Source organism: Eptesicus fuscus, chromosome 3 (assembly GCF_027574615.1).
Source record: "Eptesicus fuscus isolate TK198812 chromosome 3, DD_ASM_mEF_20220401, whole genome shotgun sequence".
Classification (NCBI taxonomy): domain Eukaryota; kingdom Metazoa; phylum Chordata; class Mammalia; order Chiroptera; family Vespertilionidae; genus Eptesicus; species Eptesicus fuscus.
Genome location: NC_072475.1, coordinates 65632842 through 65651818, shown reverse-complemented (window position 1 = coordinate 65651818; position 18977 = coordinate 65632842). Strand labels below are relative to the sequence as shown.

At 41.7% G+C, this 18977-nt stretch overlaps 1 protein-coding gene across 2 annotated transcripts in view; it reads right to left on the bottom strand.

Moving 5' to 3' along the window:
- The window catches only part of CCDC191 (coiled-coil domain containing 191), a 78018-nt gene that overhangs the window by 40874 nt on the left and 18167 nt on the right, over nucleotides 1-18977 (bottom strand). For both annotated transcript variants that reach the window (XM_028153313.2, XM_028153314.2), the window contains one exon: nucleotides 14332-14485. In XM_028153313.2, coding sequence (XP_028009114.2) covers nucleotides 14332-14485 — 154 coding nt within the window. The remainder of the gene's footprint in view (nucleotides 1-14331; nucleotides 14486-18977) is intronic.

The following is an 18977-nucleotide window of genomic DNA, read 5'->3' as shown; positions in this document are numbered from 1 at the left end:
CGAGGGCCCCTGGACTGTGAGAGGGGGCAGGCTGGGCTGAGGGACCCCCCCCCCCGCCTCCAGTGCACAAATTTTCGTGCACCGGGCTTCTAGTTTATATCTATAATACCCTAATATGCAAATAGACTGAATGCAGAACAACTGAACAACCGGTTGCTGTCATCAGGGCGAGCCTCTGGTGGTTACTGAAAATTCTTTGCTACCACGAACCACGGACCTGCCCAATGCTCGCACGTGCTGCTGCTGGCACCAGCCCCACTTGCACCTGCTGCCAGCGCCAGAGCTGCCACTGGCACATGCTGCCAGTGCCTGGCACCGGTCCTGATTGCTTGGCACCATCAAGGGGTGCGAGCAGCGGCTGCCGGCCCTATTGTCCCTGAGGGCTTCACTACCTCCTCCTGCTCCTGAGGGGAGATTGGGGCAGCAGCTGCTGCTTGCACCCGCTGATGGTGCTAGCCCTGCTCGCACCCATTGATGGCGCCAGCCCCAATTACTCCGCACTGACAGCGGGTGTGAGCAGCAGTGGTGGAAGTGGAGCTGCCGACAGACAGAGGACCAGGGGCTAGGGCAGGAGTGGCAGGGTGGGGTCACAGAGGATGGGCCAAGACATGCCTCTGTGCCCACCGCAGCCTTGCAGCCCACAGTTCCTTTCAAGGTGCACGAATTCGTGCACTGGGCCCCTAGTTGGTTAATAAGATTATATAGGTTTCAAGTGTAAATTCAATGATACAACATCTGTATATTGCACTGTGTGCCTACCACCCAAAATCAAATCACCATATATTTGACCCCCTTTATCCTTTACTAACCCTCACCCATGTACTTTTCCTCTGGTAACCACCATACTATTATCTGTGTCTATGAGTTTTTGTTTGTTTATCTTGTTTGCTCATTTGTTGCTTTCAGTTTTATATTCCACATATGAGTGAAAGCATATGGTTCCTAATTTTTTTTTATTGTTTAAAGTATTACATATATCTCCTTTTTTACCCCCATTAAACTTCCCCCAGCCTCCCCTACCCCGTCGCATGCCCTCATCCCACCCCCACCCCAGTGTCTTGTGTCCATTGGTGTGCTTATATGCATGCATACAAGTCCTTTGGTTGATCTCTTTCCCCTCCTCCCCAACACTCCCCAGGCTTCCCGCTGTAATTTGACAGTCTGTTCGGTGCTTTACTGCTCATGTATCTATCTTTTTGTTCATCAGGTTATAATGTTCTTTATTTTCCATAAATGAGAGAGATCATGTGGTATTTTTCTTTCATTGCCTGGCTTATTTCACTTAACATAATGCTCTCCAGGTCCATCCATGCTGCTGCAAATGGTAAAAGTTCCTTCTTTTTATAGCAGTGTAGTATTCCATTGTGTAGATGTACCATAGTTTTCTAATCCACTCATCTGCTGATGGGCATTTAGGCTGTTTCCAAATCTTAGCTATTACAAATTGTGCTGCTATGAACTTAGGGGTGCATATATCCTTTCTGATTGGTGTTTCTAGATTCTTGGGATATATTCCTAGAAGTGGGATTACTGGGTCAAATGGCAGTTCCATTATTAGTTTTTTGAGGAAACTCCATACCATTCTCCAAAGTGGCTGCACTAGTCTGCATTCCCACCAGCAGTGCACGAGTGTTTCTTTTTCTCCACATCCTCGCCAGCACTTATCTCTTTTTATGTCCTTTATTTTGAGAACTAATTTGTCAGAAATAAGTATTGCTACCCCAGCTTTTTTTTTTCATTTCCATTCGCCTGAAAAACCTTTTTCCATCCCTTCAACCTCAGCCTGTGTGCGTCTTTTTTTCCGAGGTAGGTTTCTTGTAGACAGCAGATATATGGGTCATATTTTCTTATCCAATCCGTTATCCTATGTCTTCTGATTGGGGCATTTAATCCTTTACATTTAAAGTTATTATTGATAGGTACTTGTTTGTCGCCATTTTTATTCTTTACCCCTGTGTTCCTTCTTTGCTTCCTATTTCTGTTTTGTTTGTTTTTTACAGCAGACCCTTTAGCATTTCTTGCATTGCTGGTTTGGTGGTAATAAACTCCCTTAGTCCTTTTTTGTCTGTGAAGCTCCAGATTTCACCTTCAATTTTGATTGATAGCCTTGCTGGGTACAGTATTCTTTGATTCAGACCCTTCCTTTGCATGACTTTGTATATTTCATTCCATTCTCTTCTGGCCTGATGTGTTTCTGTTGAGAAATCAGTCGCTAGCCTGATGGGGGATCCTTTGTAGGTAACTTTCTGTCTCTCTCTGGCCGCTTTTAAGATTCTTACTTTGTCATTGGTGTTTGCCAATTTAATTATAATGTGCCTTGGTGTCAGTCTTTTGTGGTTCATTTTGCTTGGGACTCTGTGAGTTTCTTGGATTTGTGTGGGGTTTTTCTTCCCTATATCAGGGAAATTTTCTGGCATTATTTCTTTAAACAGGTTTTCTATTCCTTGCTCAGTTTCCTCTCCTTCTGGCACCCCTATATGTGGATGTTGTTTCGTTTCGTGTTGTCCTAAAGTTCCCTTAGGCTCTCCTCCTGCTTTTTAATTTTTTTTCTAGAAGCTGCTCTATTTGGGTATTTTTTTCTACCCTGTCTTCTAGCTCACTGATGCAGTCCTCTGCTTCTTCTAGTCTACTCTTGATGCTTTCTATTGAGTTCTTTACAACAGCGATTCCATTTTTCATTTCTTCTTGGTTCTTCTTCATTTCCTCTTGGTTCTTACTCATATTGTCGAATTTGTCTTCCATTCTTTTCAGCCACCTTATGACCATTTCTCTGAATTCTTTCTCTGACAGGTTGCTTGCCTCCATTTCATTTAATTCCTTTTCTGGTGATGCCTGCTTTTCTTTCATATGCGGGCTGTTTCTTTGTCTCCCCATGATCTCTCTTCTCCGGGTGTCTGGTTATGTAGTTCTCTCTCTCCTGCATTGATTTAAAGGCACAAAATACAACACAACAAGGTACAACGCACAAGGCACTGAACACAAATGTATTCACGATATTAATAATCCCAAATAAAGGTGACCACCAGAGAAAGGTGAATTAGAGGATAGGAGAGAAAGAAGAGGAAAAAAAAGGAGTGCAAAAATGAAATTGATAAAAGGAAAAAATATGAGAAAAGAGAGAGAATAAGAAAGAAGAGGGGAAAAAACTATATACATGGGGAGAAAACTCCAATAGAACAACCACTAATCCCAACAAATGCCAGCAACAAGTAACTGGAGGTGAATGCAAACTACAAACAACAACTAATATCAAGCAAGGCGAGGGAAAACAGAAGCAAAAAACAAACACAAAACAAAAAAACAGAAAGAAAAAGCAAAACAATCTCACAAACAAGCATAAAAAATCAATATAATCAACCATCAAGCAAGGAACAACAAAAGTACAGAGAGAAAAAAAATTTTGGATAGTGAAGAAAGAGAAGAGAGAGGTGTGTATGGACTTTATTAGGTAGAACACTAATCCCAAAGTAAAATCAAGAGAAAATAAAATGACACTTTAAAAAAAAAGGTAAAATAGTAGTAGTAATAATACTGATTGAAAATAAAAATGTAATAATGAAAAAGGTAAAATCAAGTGAGGAAAAAAGAAAAAAATTTAGTTTCTTAAGTAAAAGATGAAAAAAATAAAAATAAAAATGTGCAGTAGTGAAGGTCATTCACTTCCTCTACTGTTCTGTTTGGCACGCCTGTTTCCTAGTCAGGACAGTATTGAAGTTCCCTGCGTTCCACTGCTCCTCAGTGTTGTAAGCCAGTCCTGATTGTTAGGCAGGCAGTACGTCTCTATTTCATGTTTTCTTTTACTTGTTTTTACACAAGAGTCAATTTTTGATTCATCCCCTGGGTGGCAGTGTTTCCGAATTGACCTCCGGGTCTATAGGTCCTCTCTAGCCAGTGCTTAGATCCTGCTTTCCCTGTAGCACTCAATACCGGTTTGTGGGAGTGGGTTGCCCCAGAGCTGGTTCCCCAGGTTCCAGAAAAACAACTTTGCCCTTCAGTCTCTTATAGCGACCCCAATTGGGTGATCCTATGTATTGGGCTTAGTAATCAGAAGCAAGGATTTAAAGAGGGAAAAAAAAAAAGAAAAAAGAGCCAGAGTAAGTGTGCGAACTCCAGGGCTGCGCGCAAGTCTGTGCAGTCTTTTCTTTTTCCCTTGGGTCTAAGCAGCTGGCATACTTTTAAAATTTTTAGGCTGTCCTTTTGCATTCAGATCAAAATGGGTTGCTTTTTAGAGTTCCCTTCTGTTAGCAGCTCTGCGGACCCCCTTCCACATTCATGGATCATGCCAGCCCCAACAGCCACGATTTTCCTAGGCGCAGACTTCCCCAGGTCTCCAGCTCCCGCTGCGCAGTGTTTCTCTCTCCTGCCGGGACCAGAGACCTCACTTTATCCCAGGCAAAATCTGACCTTTCCGCAGTGGAGTGTAGAGCTCCTCTGAATCCGCGTGCTTGCGCCACTCAGGGACTGATGTTCTCGGGTTCGCAGCTGTTCGGTGGGTGCCGTAGTTGTAGATTTTTAGGCTTCTGATAACATCCACTTTCCCCTTCACGATGGCGCAGTCTCTGCGTCCAATCCAGTTGCTTCGGGAGGGAACCCAGCAGCAGTGGGGGCTGTCTGGTCAGGGGAGCCCTGTCCAGCAGTCTCCCACTGTCTCCTGGAGTATAGCAGTCTCTCAACTCACCAACAAACACTCCCCATGTGACCACACACTCTCCCTTTGTTTTCTCACTCACACAGTATCTTGCAGTCTGCCTTCACGTTGGCAGCCATCTTTTCTGGTTCCTAACTTTTTCTAACTTATTTCACTTTGCCTGATATTCTCAAGACCCATCCATGTTGTGTCAAATGGCTGCTTTCTTAACACCAGGTTGCTATTGTTTTTTATTGAATTCAGAGAGGAAAGGAAAGGGAGAGACAGATAGAAACATCAAGGAGGAGAGAGCATCGTTGATCAGCTGCATGCCCCCTACTGGGGATTGAGCCCACAACCCAGGCATGTGCCCTGACTGGGAATTGAACTGTGACTTCCTGGTTCATAGGATGCTCAACCACTGAGCCACACCAGCTGGGCAGTTTGCTATTGGTTTTTATTCTGCCTACTAAAAAATGCAATCCCATTAAAATTTTAATAAAAAAATAAAAGTATGAATGAAGAATAGCTAGTTGGTTATTTATGATTCATAGCAAACATTATTCAGGCAAACAGGGGTCCCACAAATGTGCTTAAAGGAAAACATTTGGGAAAAGAAAATACTCTGTCTCCTCTGGGAGATGCAAGCACTCTGATTAATTTAGAAGGGACGAGAAGCGGCACACGTCCATAGTCATGATCTACACCCTTCCTATTATATGTTCCTGCTCTCCCAGGTCAGTTTCTCCTTTTTGGTTCTACACTCTAGAACTATAATAGTGCTTAATCTCTTCGCTCTTTGAAACAGAACTAGTATTTAAAAAGACAATTGGGTTGGAAGAGAAATATACTCTGTTGAAGCCAGAACTTAATGTTTTAACTAGCTGGATAACCAGTCTGACCTCTCTCCATTCTTAACTAGCTTCAGATTTCTCTGCACCATGTTTTTATTTCTGATAGATTTTCAAATACAGGGATGGGCAAAAGCAGGTTAATAAGAAATAATATAACAATTAACAAATAAATAATAATGCAAGAATAAATTCCATGTTTCACATACTCATAACTTTAAAACTACTTTTGCCTACCCCTGCATAGTAATACATTCTTTTACTAACTTCCACATCTCTTTACATAGTTATGGTGATAATTAAGGCTTCATACAGGTCAATAAAATACTGGAAATCACTTTGGGAAAGACTGTTCTCAAGTACATATCTATAATAATTTCAAAAATAAAATACTACAAAATGAAATTTAGAAACTTCTTAAGTGAAATGCTTTTCTCCTCTCACAGTCCTCTATAAGACATCATTTGGTCATTAAGGATTCTGCTCTAAAGAAGAAATGACAGTTCACCTTGTCAAATTTATTACCTGCACTCGAGTTGCCCTCCTTGTGTTGGCAAGAAAGCTCTTCCCTGAAGTGTAATCACACCACTGTCACTGGGAGTGATTGACGTTGGGTGGAACAGCAATTTGCTATCTAATCTTCATTGTAATTTTAACCCTGTCACTATAGATGCTTGTTCTGATTAATGAAGTGGGTAACTCATCAAAATTCCTCAGCTACTTCCCTTTTGTCAGAAAGCTCAGTGATAATTGCATCAAAATTCTCTGCTATGGAAAACTAAACAATGAACTGTAAAGAGGACAAAAATGTCAACAAGTTTACAATTTATTTCTACCGAATGGAACTAACTGCGGTGCAACTAGTGGTCTAGGGGAGTTGGCCAAGGCACGAATGTTAGGAACCAAGCTACTCTCTCTCTCCCCAGGGCCCTAACTGACACCTTGCTGCTCCCAGGCCAGAAGGAACAGACACTGTATCGCTATACAAGGAAGCGATCTACAACTTCTTTTTTCCTTTTGTGGACTACTATAGTTGGGTGAGACACCACAGACCATATGAAGTGTCTGGGGTTGGAAAGAAGAGGATATTGGCAAAATAAATGCCCCAGGAAGGAGCAGCACTGAAAAGTGGTACCTTGTGAAGCATCCTACTCCTAATTTTTATAATTTTCAAAAGAAAACAGAGGAAATCATTGTGTCTCCTACCCTCAGATTTATACATATGCTCCTATAACTAAACACATTAGGGAAAATACACAGTGCCAAGACTTGACATGCTGTTGAGTTCCACGCAAAAATCTGGAGGCCTAAACTTTGACAAGCATTGCTGTGTGAAACGCTACCTAAGTCTATTGGCTATAGACAAAAAGCTACATCCTTGTTATATGCTGGGAGATGTGATGCTGATTTTACGTCTGTATTTTTTATTTCCTTTCTTTTTTAAACATAAAATATGCTAATTATAAAAATTTAACAAACACATCTAAAAACAGAAGAGAAGAATTAAACCCCTCACTCAGCTTCAAGAATTATCATCCTATTAACCAATGTCACACCAATCCTATCTAATAAAGAGGGAATATGCTAATTGACCCTCATGCCGTTGCAAAGATGGCAGCATCCACAGCCAATAAGGAGGGAATATGCTAACTGACTGCCATGCCCTCAAAGATGGCAGTGCCCACAGCCAATAAGGAGGGAATATGCTAATTGACTGCCACGCCCTCAAAGATGACAGTGCCCACAGCCACAAGATGGTGGCGCCCAGTCCCCTTAGCCCTGCTGGGGTGGCAGGCGTGTGGCAAGGCCGAGCCTGCCTTTAGGCAGGCCCGGCTGCTCCGCACACCTGCCTCCAGAGTCCCCCAGTCCCCTCAGCCCCCCAGCCGCCCAGGGCTGGCCCAAAGCACAGGCAAGCCTCAGATGTCACCTGCCCAGCCACCCAGGGCCGCCCGAGGCTCAGGTAACCAGGGCTGGCTGAGGCTTGCATTGCTGGCAGTGGCAGCAACAGAGGTGTGATGGGGGCTTCGCCTCCCACTCCTGAGGGCTCCCAGACTGTGAGATGGGGCAGGCCAGGCTGAGGGACCCCCCTCCAGTGCATGAATTTTCATGCACTGGGCCTCTAGTACATCCTACCTAATAAAAGAGAAATATGCAAATTAACCATCACTCCGCTACACCCACCAGCCACGCACACCAGCCAATCAGTGTGAATATGCAAATTAACCCCAACCAAGATGGCTGCCACCACAGAGAGCAGGAGGGAGGCTTGGGTTTCCCCAGCAATAGAGGAAGCCAAGCTTTCCACACACCCTGGCGGGCCCAGGCCTCCACTCAAGAATGCAAAGTTTCAATTATAGAAGATAAATCCCAAGAAATATGGTGGCAGCCACGGAGCTGGAGAGAGCAGGCTAGGGTTGCCTCCGGCGACCGAGGAAGCCAAGCTTTCAACCTGCCCTGGCCGGCCCAGGCCTCCGCTTAAGGCTACTAAGTTTCATTATAGAAGGTAAACAAATCCAAACAGAAATGGCAGCAGCCACGGCGTGAGCAGAAGGCTTGGCTTTGCTCCAGGCTACAAAGTTTCGATTGTAGAAGATAAATAAACCCCAGATACCAGGGCCTCCGCTTGGGTTGCCGGGGGGCATGGCTGGCCTGCAAACCACCACAGGCCCCTCGCCCACACTGCCCCATGCCCCAAGGGAATCCCCACCCTGATCCGGGACACCCTTCAGGGCAAACCAGCTGGCTCCCACCCATGCACCAGGCCTCTATCCTATCTAATAAAAGAGTAATATGCAGATTGACCATCACTCGAACACACAAGATCAAGATAGCTGCCCCCATGTGGTCAAAGATCCTGCCCCCATGTGGACACAAGATGGCCACCACAAGATGGCCAGCAGGGGAGGGCATTTGGGAGGGACCAGGCCTGCAAGGGAGGGCAGTTGGGAGCAATCAAGCCTGCAGGGGAGGGCAGTTAGGGGTGACCAGGTCGGCAGAGGAGGGAAGTTGGAGGCAAACAGGCTGGCAGGGGAGCAGTTAGACATCAATCAGGCTGGCAGGGCAGTGGTTAGGGGGTGATCAGCCTGGCAGGCAGAAGTGGTTAGGGGCAATCAGGAAGGCAGGCAGGTAAGCAGTTGGGAGCCAGCAGTCCTGGATTATGAGAGGGATCCCAGATTGGAGAGGGTGCAGGCTGGGCTGAGGGACACACCCCACCCCATGCACGAATTTCGTGCACCGGGCCTCTAGTTTAATAATAATAAAAAAAGAATTATCAACATTGTGATAATCTTGTTTCATCTCTCCTCTCCCTACTTTTTTTTTCTGGAGTATTTAAAAATAAATCCCAGACATCAGACATTTTATCATTTCACCCATAAAAGCATCGAAATGTATTGCTAACATAAGGACATTTTATAAATTCTTCTTAATTTTGTTAAGAAGTTTTAATCAATAATACTGCTATAATGAGCTAATTCTGCTTCACTCTAGTAGAATTTCAGAGAGCAATTGCTTAGTCTTGCCATACAGTAAATTCATAGCCAGTAAGACTCTCTGGGATCTTTTAAAAGAAGAATGACTGTAACACAGCTATCACCGGCCATTCAGATAGGGCTCCTTTCCCAACATGGTCTGGATCATATTTTAAGAGGGAAGGCAGACTTACTGCTCCCCATCACCTTCTCTTTCCTTTCCTTTCATCCCCTTCTAGACCTTTTTCCCCCCTCTATGAATCCCCACTCCCCTCTACACACACACACACACACACACACGCACACACACAATGCCAAAAGTACAGCTTACCTCAGAATATATTAGACAAATGCTCGATTCATCTCTACAGTAGTCCAACAATAAGACAATGATATGATGTCATTTGTTCCTCACCCATAGATCCTTATACTAGTAAATATATTCACCTGAATGTCTAGTGTTTAAAGAAAAGGATATTCTACTCTGTAAAAGTTTAGAAGATGAACTTTATTTGTGCCAAAGGTTCTTTTCTTAAATTTTCAAAGCATAATTTAATTAGTATTTTTAAAAGAAAAAAATTATATATACATGAATGGAATCTGTGGGATCAAAAAAGGCTTCATGCTTGAAAAACAAAACACCAGTGCAATATTTTGGTAAATTGGCCCTCACTGTCCCTTCTGTGAGAATAAGAAACCTGGGTTATTTGTTGGATGAGGGTAAGGAAGAATATAATAACAAAATAAACAACCTCCTTACCAACCCTAGAATTTTACTTGGAAGTTGTCCAGAGAGTTGGTTATATGTATACCACACATGGTCCTTGGCAATAAACTTAGAGGACAGATTTACACAACTCCCAATATTCTTCATGTGTGCCTGACATTTCTCTTTGCAGTAGTTTTATTTCCAAAGAGGCTTTTCTTTCATTTCCTTCCCCAAACAGACAACACTGCTGAAAGGATGGTTGCTATGTTTCAGTTCAGAAACTGTTTTGCTTCAGTAGTGTGTAGGCAGTCCTGATAAAACTAAGATCTTTGGGAAGAAATCATGCTATATAAATGAGGTACTTAACTACAGTTCTCATCACCTTGTCAGAAAAAAATCCAGGCTTTTTTTCTATACATACCCATGCTCCCTTGGTTTAGTTTGGGGTGGCCTTTTGGAAGGCACAATGCCACAAACACAACATTAACAATGATTTTCTAACAGAAAAACCCAACCAAATAAGCAATTTTAGTTTCCCATAGAATAAAGATTTAGTGTCAACCCATCTTTCATTGTTCTCTTCAACTTTTACAAGCAGGAAAGATTGTAGACTTTCTTATCTTAATAAGAAAGCATGAAATGTATTTCAGAGTAGGGTGCAAAATTAAGAAGGCTGTTTTCCAAATGGTGTAAGAGCTTCATAGTTAATCCCTCATGTTGTTTGTGCTAATTAGCAATGACATGTGGATTGCTGAATCTCCCTAAGAGATTTCACTGTAAGATCAAAGAAAAAATAGGATAGGCTAGAAGCAGAAAATTTCTATAAAAAAATCTATAGATTTTTTTCATAAAACAATGAGGCTTAGAAATGAAATGTGTGGGAAAGGTGCATGAATAGTGTTTTAATGAGAGCCTGCTCTGTTTCTTTCAGAACATCTCCTATTAAATAACATGCTCCAAATGTGATGTTAAGAGATTGTTTGGGGAGTTGCCTGGCCGGTGTTGCTCACTGGTTGAGTGTTGACCTATGAACTGCGGGGTCACGGTTCTATTCCTGGTCAGGGTACATACCTGGGTTGTGGGCTCAATCCCCAGTAGGGGGGTATTCAGGAGGAAGTTGGTCAATGATTCTCTATAATTATTGATATTTCTATCTCTCTCCCTCTCCTTTCCTCTCTCTGAAATCAATTTAAAAACATATTTTAAAAAAAAACCCTTAAAAAAAAAGGAGAATGTTTGGGGAACAAATACAATCCAGAACCAAAGCACAAAAAGTACAGGAATTAATGGAACCCAAACTACAGCAACTCTTTAAAACATATTCTTTAAAGTCCTCTTGCAAATACTCTACAGAGACAGCTGCTGGGTTTGTGCCAGTGACCCATTCTGAGGATGCTGACAGGAGCTTCCTGTTATTTAGCCGCTCACTGCAAGGCAGCTAGGCATCTTTCCCCTTTTTATCCTGTGGCCATATGCAGGCTGCTGAGTATCCAGGTTTCATTACCCAAGGGCAGCTCCAGGCTCCTTTGGAATAGGGGAGGAATGTGGGCTGGGACCAAAAGAATGAGCCCAGAGCGCCTGCTACTCCGATGGCATTTACCTGAGGACCATCCTGTCTCCAGCCAAGTCAATGTAAAAGCCTGACAAGCATGGTGGTAGATTTCCCCATGTCTCAGATATACCCATACACACTGGAGAAATCTAAATTAGAGGTTCACTAACAATCATCACATTGAAAGGGAAGGAGGACATAAGTAACTTTGGAAAACAATATTTTGGCTAATAAGGCTAAAAACAAAAATAACAGTATAAATATTATACTCAATAAATTTATTTCCATAGTTACATGGGTTAGTTATTCTGAAGCTACTTTATAATATACTAAGATTAAATAAGTAAGTAAGTATATTTAGATAATAAGCTTTAGGTTACTCACTGTCAGAGAAAGAAGTTCCAGACAAGCAAGGAGGAAAGGCTATGCTAAAACCTGTGTGCTGGGTTAGGGTTAAAGTTATTTTATTATATACTAGAGGCCTGGGGCACAAAATTTGTGCACTTGGGGGCAGTCCCTCAGCCCGGCCTGTGCCCTCTTGTAGTATGGGAGCCCTCGGGGGATGTCCGATTGACGGGTTAGGCCTGCTCCAGGTCTAAGCCGGCAGTTGGACAAACTTAGCGCTGCCGCAGAGGTGGGAGAGGCTCCCGTCACTGCCGTTGCACTTGCCAGCCATGAGCCCAGCTAGGGCTTTTGGCTGAGCGGTGCTCCCCTCTGTGGGAGTGCACTGACCACCAGGGGGCAGCTCCTGCATTGAGTGTCTGCTCCCTGGTTACCAGTGCATGTCATAATGACCAGTTGTTCTGCGGTTCGGTCAATATGCATATTAGCCTTTTATTATATAGGATACACAGATAGATACAGAAATAAGTTACAAATAAAGAAAGGGGAAGGATAGTATGACCCTGTGTGTTACACTGGACTTGGAGGCACCAGTGTGAACTCATGGATTTTAATATGCATACTGATGGACAGCCACAGAAATAAATATAATGTGTGTGCACGTGTGGGTTAGTATACATACACATATTTCCCAACTATGTCTGCCAAGAGGGGAGGGCCTAGAGACAATGACACTCCAGGAGCAGTGAACATACCTAGTTCCATGATCTTGGTTTCTAAATATTATTCTCCTATAAAAGGAACCAGGTTCCATGTAGAAGTGGTTGATTCCAGGGTTAAGGCAGGAAAAAACAAGATTGCCTAAAACATCTTGTGGTGATAGAAAGAAAGGAAGTACCCAAAAAAGATGGAAGCATTTTGAAAGGGCAAAGAGTCAACTTGAAACATTTCCTAATGGCCAAAGTTAGAACAATTTGAGTAAGAAAGTAAACAACAAAAATATTAGGTTATAACTCACAGAATAAAATAAATACCCATGAGCCTATACTGATACAGACAAATTATTGAATAAATGAATGGATGCTAAAATAGGCAAAAGTTTAAGAATAAGCAGGAGAGTTGCATAATTTCACAATATTTCCTCTAAGACATTTATGAGTCACAAAGAGAAAGTAGTAACTTTACAGTGGGGAAACCCACCAGACACAATCTTAAGTGATCAAGGTTAACCTCAACAGTAATAAGACATGTTAACGTTATGTACCCCCAATATGATGTGCTGAGATGGGCAGAGCCTCACTTGCTGTAGTATTCTTACCAAAAATGCATAATCTCAATCTAAGCAGAAGAAATCATCAGAAAACCCCAATTGGGAGACATTCTACAATATGCCTGACTAGCATTCTTCAAAAATGTCAAGATCATAAAAGATAAGGAAAGACAGGAACTGGGAAGAGACTACGGAGACTTAACAACGAAATGCAACATGAAATTATGGACTGAGTCCTAAAACAGAAAAAGGACATAACAGAAAAACTGGTGACATTCTAATCCTATATAATAAAAGCCTAATATGCTAAGTGTCTGACCGTTTGTTCGACCGTTTGACCAGTCACTATGACACACACTGACCACAAGGGGGCAGACGCTCTGACCAGTAGGTTAGCTTGCTGCTGGGGTCTGGCCGATCAGGACAGTGTGAGATGGGCCAGACATGACCTGGAGCCCTCCCCAGCCCCGATCGTGCACTGGTGGGGTCCTTTGGCCTGGCCTGCAGCTTTTGCCAATCTGGGACCCCTCGGAAGATGTTGAAGAGCCAGTTTCGGCCCAATCCATGCAGGCCAGGCTGAGAGACCCCACTGATGCACGAATCCGTGCACCAGGTCTCTAGAAGAAGCTATATTTTAGTTAATGGTATTTAACTAAATACCAATATTAATTTCCCAGTTTTGATAATTATACTATGCTTATGTAAGATATTGATATTGGGGAAAGCTGCGTGAAGGGTATTCAGAAACTGTGTACCGTTTTTTGCAACTATTCTGTATGTCTAAGATTATTTAAAAATAAAAACTATAATAATAAAGTATAGGTTCAAATTAAGCAGAATCTGTGACAAAGTGGAGATAACTCATTCACAATCTCATGTTTACATACACTGGCTGGTCTTTCTAAAATCTGTTTTAGTAGGGCACTAAATTTGTAAAATTCTTATGTGTCTAAAATTCATACCTAGCACTTCCATCTAAAACATACATTATTATTTCTTCTTGTATAGTGGACTTCCCCAATAAAGAATAAAAGTTAATCTTATTGGGAGCACATATTCTACTCATCTCTCACTGGTTGGGTAATATATCATGGCACTTTTTCCTTATGTTTCTCAAGATGGCCCCCTGAGTACTCATTTGCCTCCTACTTTCTTTCAGAAATCTGACCTGTTGCTGCAGGAAGTCACACCAACTCTGTCAGTCTCAGGAAGGACACAGCATCTACGAGTCTTTGCCAATCTTTCTCAAAATGTTAATCCCAAATCTTAACATTTCCTTCTACCACACTTCCCTCTTTATTCCTGAAACCAAAACTCTGACCAAACTCTTGTTTTATATCTGAATTCTTATGACTTCTTGACCATCAGTCTAAAAAGCCACCATCAAATATGTCTAGCTTTAAAAAAAAAATCGCCTCGGTTGGGCTTAGTGTTACTTTGTGCCATCTCTGATGGAGCCTTTGTCATTTATGCTACAGAATGCTGAGTAAAGAAACATTACAATTCCCACCTGCTGATTTTCCTTGTAAGTCTGGATTAATAACTCCTTCAGTTTCTTCTTTCTCTCTTTTGCCATTTTTTCTTCCTCCAAAAGAATATGAACACCTTGGAATATGCCTTTTTCTGGATATTTTGGAGAACTTTCTTCTTGCTTTTTCTTCTCTCTAACAATTTAAAAATACATATATGAACAATAGACTTAACAATGAGTAATTACAACAGACCCTAGTGGAATGAATACTGACTTTTCCATCAGGAGACACAGATTTTTAGATCTGGCGTTAAAGCTCACAATAGGTTTTTTTGGGGGGGGGCCTTACTTTATTCCTTTTTAAAATAAAATACAGGTAAAATGAAATAAAATTATTATAATGTACTCTGAGAAGTAGAAAGCTCTATAGACATTTTAGTAAAGTATTTTTATTGAGTTTAATATTGAGTGATACTTTGACCAAAGTTTGAGAGTTAACAACTACTAGGTATTCTCTAACATAGACATAAATTCTCTCTCTTCTTATAAGGGTGGCACAAAAAAGAAATGAGATTTTTACAATAAGGCATTTACAAGGGTTCTAGGGAGAAAGATAATAAAAGAATCAGGTGTTATTGAGTAAGAACAGAATTTATATTAATCTTGAAAGAGAAAATACAGAACTTAATAAAAATAAAGAAAGTAACAAGAGTTTGTTAGTAACTTGGTTGCTCATCTTTCTGGCCATCCTCTTTCTCGCCCAATTATCGATTCTTTCTCATCTAGGTCATCCCTCTTATATTCATGTAAGCTCATAGCCACTGCCTTCTTATTGGAGTATATTAAACTGCATAGGTATAAGGTCTATATATATATATATATATACTACTAATGTGGTAGTAAACATACCAAGTCAGGAATCAGGATTCATGGACTTTGGCCACAAATCAGCTGTGAAAACTCAGGCAAGTCACCTGGTCTTTCTCCACTTCACTTTACATTTGTGGGAACTCAAATTGAGACAGGGATGTCTGAGTACTCTGCAGACATCCTCTCACTAATTCTCCTATCTCATACAAGGGAGCACACAGTGTTATATCTTATTACCAGTGATGTTAACCATCACTTGGTTAAGGTGGTTTCTCCAGTACAAAGTTGCTATTTTTCCCTTTGTAATTAATAAATCTCTTAAGGGAAGCTCCTTTGAAACTATGCAATGAAGCAGGTTAGCTTACAAATAAGTTAAAAAACCCTACCAACAATACAATTTAACTGAACTTTTCCAAACTTACCAATGCCACAACAACATTGTGTGGTTTTAGGCAGATCATAGTGGGCATTTAAAGAAATACAGTTCTGGATCTGATTTTTAAAAAATAAGTATCTATTGTGAAAGTATTATCTGCTCATTGTGAAAGAGTGGAGAGGTACACAAGCCATCTATATTTCCTCCCGGAAAAAACACATTGATAACATGTCAGCGCTGTTTCATTACAGAATCATTGTTTATTAATTTCTCCACTATTTATTAATGCCTGTTATCATAAATAATATTACTTTAATTACCTTTGTGCACAAATCTTTGTCTGGATTTCTGCTCATTTTCTTAGGGTAGTTTCCCTAGAACTGGAAATTTCCAGGTCCTGATAGCAACATTTTTATAGCTCTTGTTGTTTATTGCCAAATTGCTTTCTGGAATGTTTAAATCAGTGTATCCACCTAGAAGTATAGCACAATACCTCTCACTGTAACCAGGGGTCTGATTTTTAACGTTTAAAAGAAATGACAGGTCAGTGAACATCTGCCGAGTGCCCACTGGAGAAGAGCTTCCCGCTACCATCAAATGTTACTTGCTTCACAATTTATTTTATGTCTGCCTAGGTTTGTCAGGGCTTAAGAGCAATCTGAAAAGCAAGGCTGACCTCAGCAAGAACTCACTGAAACCCTGGTGACTGCTTTCTAAAAGGAATGGCGTCTGGAGGAGGCCTGAGCCTGGCACTTGAAAGCGAAGCACAAGTCCACTGCCGAGCTGTTTCAAATTGAGTAGAATGAGAGTAATCAGGAACACAGGGGGAAGCTGTGTGGGCTGACGGGGTGGGAGGGATTACCTAATAGTCTGGCTGGCAGCTCAGTTTGAGTATTCAGCCACTCCAGGCGCGTTGTTCCAAGGCTTTTGCAGTTCATACATCAATGCTATTTCTCCCAACAAATACATCAGTTATTTCATTTATGAAGCTCATTTTTTTCATGAAGATTCATAACAGTCCTACATCCTGTGAGAACTATTTTGTTTTTCCTCTTACGTTAGATACTAGTGGCCCAGTGCATGGATTCATGCACATTGAAAGGAAATTAATTAGAATATTTTAACATTGCTATTAGCCCTTTCTCTATAAGAGAAGTGTCAACCAAATCGACACACATGTGACTGGTGCCAGCAAGAGCTTTATATGTATTGCGCATGCGCGAATCAACTTAGCCTCTTATATATATAGAATAAACTTGCTTAATTAGACCTGCTTTCTGATTTAGCTAAACTTTTTCCAGCCCAGTGAAGCACCCCAACTTCTCTTTCAGGTAATTGTCAGCAACACAGCAGTAAATATCAACACAAAGCAGATTATTATTGTAGATTATGCAGGGAGAACAAAGGGTAAAATATTTAACTGCAGCAGTGTTTGACTATATTCTGCGCAGTGAGAAAACCTGAAATCATTTTCAAGGTCCACCTTCTTTTCAGTCGGGTCAAGTTTCTAAACTTTCTAAATCTCTGTTTTCCGGCTAATTAAAATAAAATAGGATTCTATGGAGTCTCCTATCTACCTACTCCAGAACTTCTGTGAGGATCAAATGAGATGAGGCACAGGAAAATTCACAGGCATTTGGTTCAAGTGTGAAATGTTTGCACCTGGCTATAAAGCAAGTCATGTTCTTGGGCGGAAGAAACTCCAAGAAGGCTAGTCACTACAGAGAGGAAGCTGGGCTTTGCTATGTGATGTCATTACCCAGTGCCCACAGTGACTGTTTCTGGGCTGGGCTGTGGGCTGCATTTTGTGCCATGGGGTTTTGGCAACATTGGCTGCAATTTGGTGGGCTGTCGCTCCGGGGTGGTAGCAGGGCCTGTGTCCCAGTTGGGAGAAGCTGAGTGTTGCTTTGTTGGCACCAGGTCCATGGTGCTGTTTCTTTGTAAATGGCCAGTGCATGTCACGGCAGCTCCTGCGTTGAGCATCTGCCCCCTGGTGGTCAGTGCGCGTCAAAGCAACTGGTCGGATGGTCGGAGGGACACTTAGCATATTAGCCTTATATATATAAAGACTAGAGGCCCGGTGCACAAATTCGTGCACCGGTGGGGTCCCTCGGCCTGGCCTGCATCCTCTAGCAATCTGGGACCTCTTGGGGGATGTCGGAGAGCTGGTTTCAGCCTGATCCTCACAGGCCAGGCTGAGGGACCCCATCAGTGCACAAATCCGTGCACCGGGCCTCTAGTATACATATATAATATCTTTGGTTAATCTCTTCCTGCCCTCCCTTCTCCCCGCGATTCATTAGCCTGTTCCATGTTTCCATGCCTGTGGTTTCCACTCCTGCGTTGAGCATCTGCCCTCTAGTGATCAGCGCACGTCATAGCTACTGGCCAGTCGGCCAGTAGGCTGGTCGGCCGATCACTTAGGCTTTTATATATATAGATTCTTTTTCTCTATTAGTGGCAGCGGGGCAGGGTGACCTCCAGATGATCATCAGAAGATAAGACTGATGCAATTCACAATAAGGTGAGGCACAATTAACCTTTTGCACTCGGATGTCGAGTGTGACTCGACACGGTTAGCATCGATCGGTAGCAGCTCTTTTTATACTCTTTGAATGTATCAATAATTTGAAATATAAAAAAATCCAAATAAATAAGTTTGTATGAAAAGAAACTCCAGTGTTTTATTCTACTGCCGCGCTTTGTAAAATCTGGGGTATTTAAAAAATTAAATCCTGAGTAGAATAAAGGAATCGAGAAAAAAGCAAGCGAGTGCAAAGGGTTAAATCTTAAGAATGTTCAGGTAACCTAAGAGATGCAAACTAACCAATATAATACCTATTAAAAATACAAATCATGTTGAAAATGATGATACTCCTCAATGCTGAGAAAAGTGTGGAAAACTGGCCTACTGCCAGCAATAGTATAAATAAGTCCAACCCATTTGGAAAGCAGTTTGGCAATGTTTCAAGAGTCATAAAAAGGCCTATACCATTTGACTCAGTAATTACACTCCTAAGAATATAATTCAAATGAATAAAAAAGTTCTGTGCTTAAGGATGCTCAGTGCACTATTGCTGAAAAAAATCTGAAATAGCTGTAATGCTTACCAGTATAAGGAGGGGAGATCATTACATAAATTATGGTATAGGAACTCAATGGGTTAAGATACAGATTTTAGGACTCCAATTAATGTGATAATTGCAACCAGAATAACAAATTAAGGCCCTGGCTGGGTAGCTCATTTGGTTAGAGTGTCGTCCTGATATGCCAAGGTTGCCAGTTTGATCTCCATTCAGAATACATACAAGAATCAACCAATGAATGCATAAATAGTGGAACACAAAAAAGAATAACAAATTAGGTGTACTTTATAGCTGCAATTAAATATGTAAAAGGACCGAGGTCAGGAAGAAATACATGGAAAAGTGAAAGCATT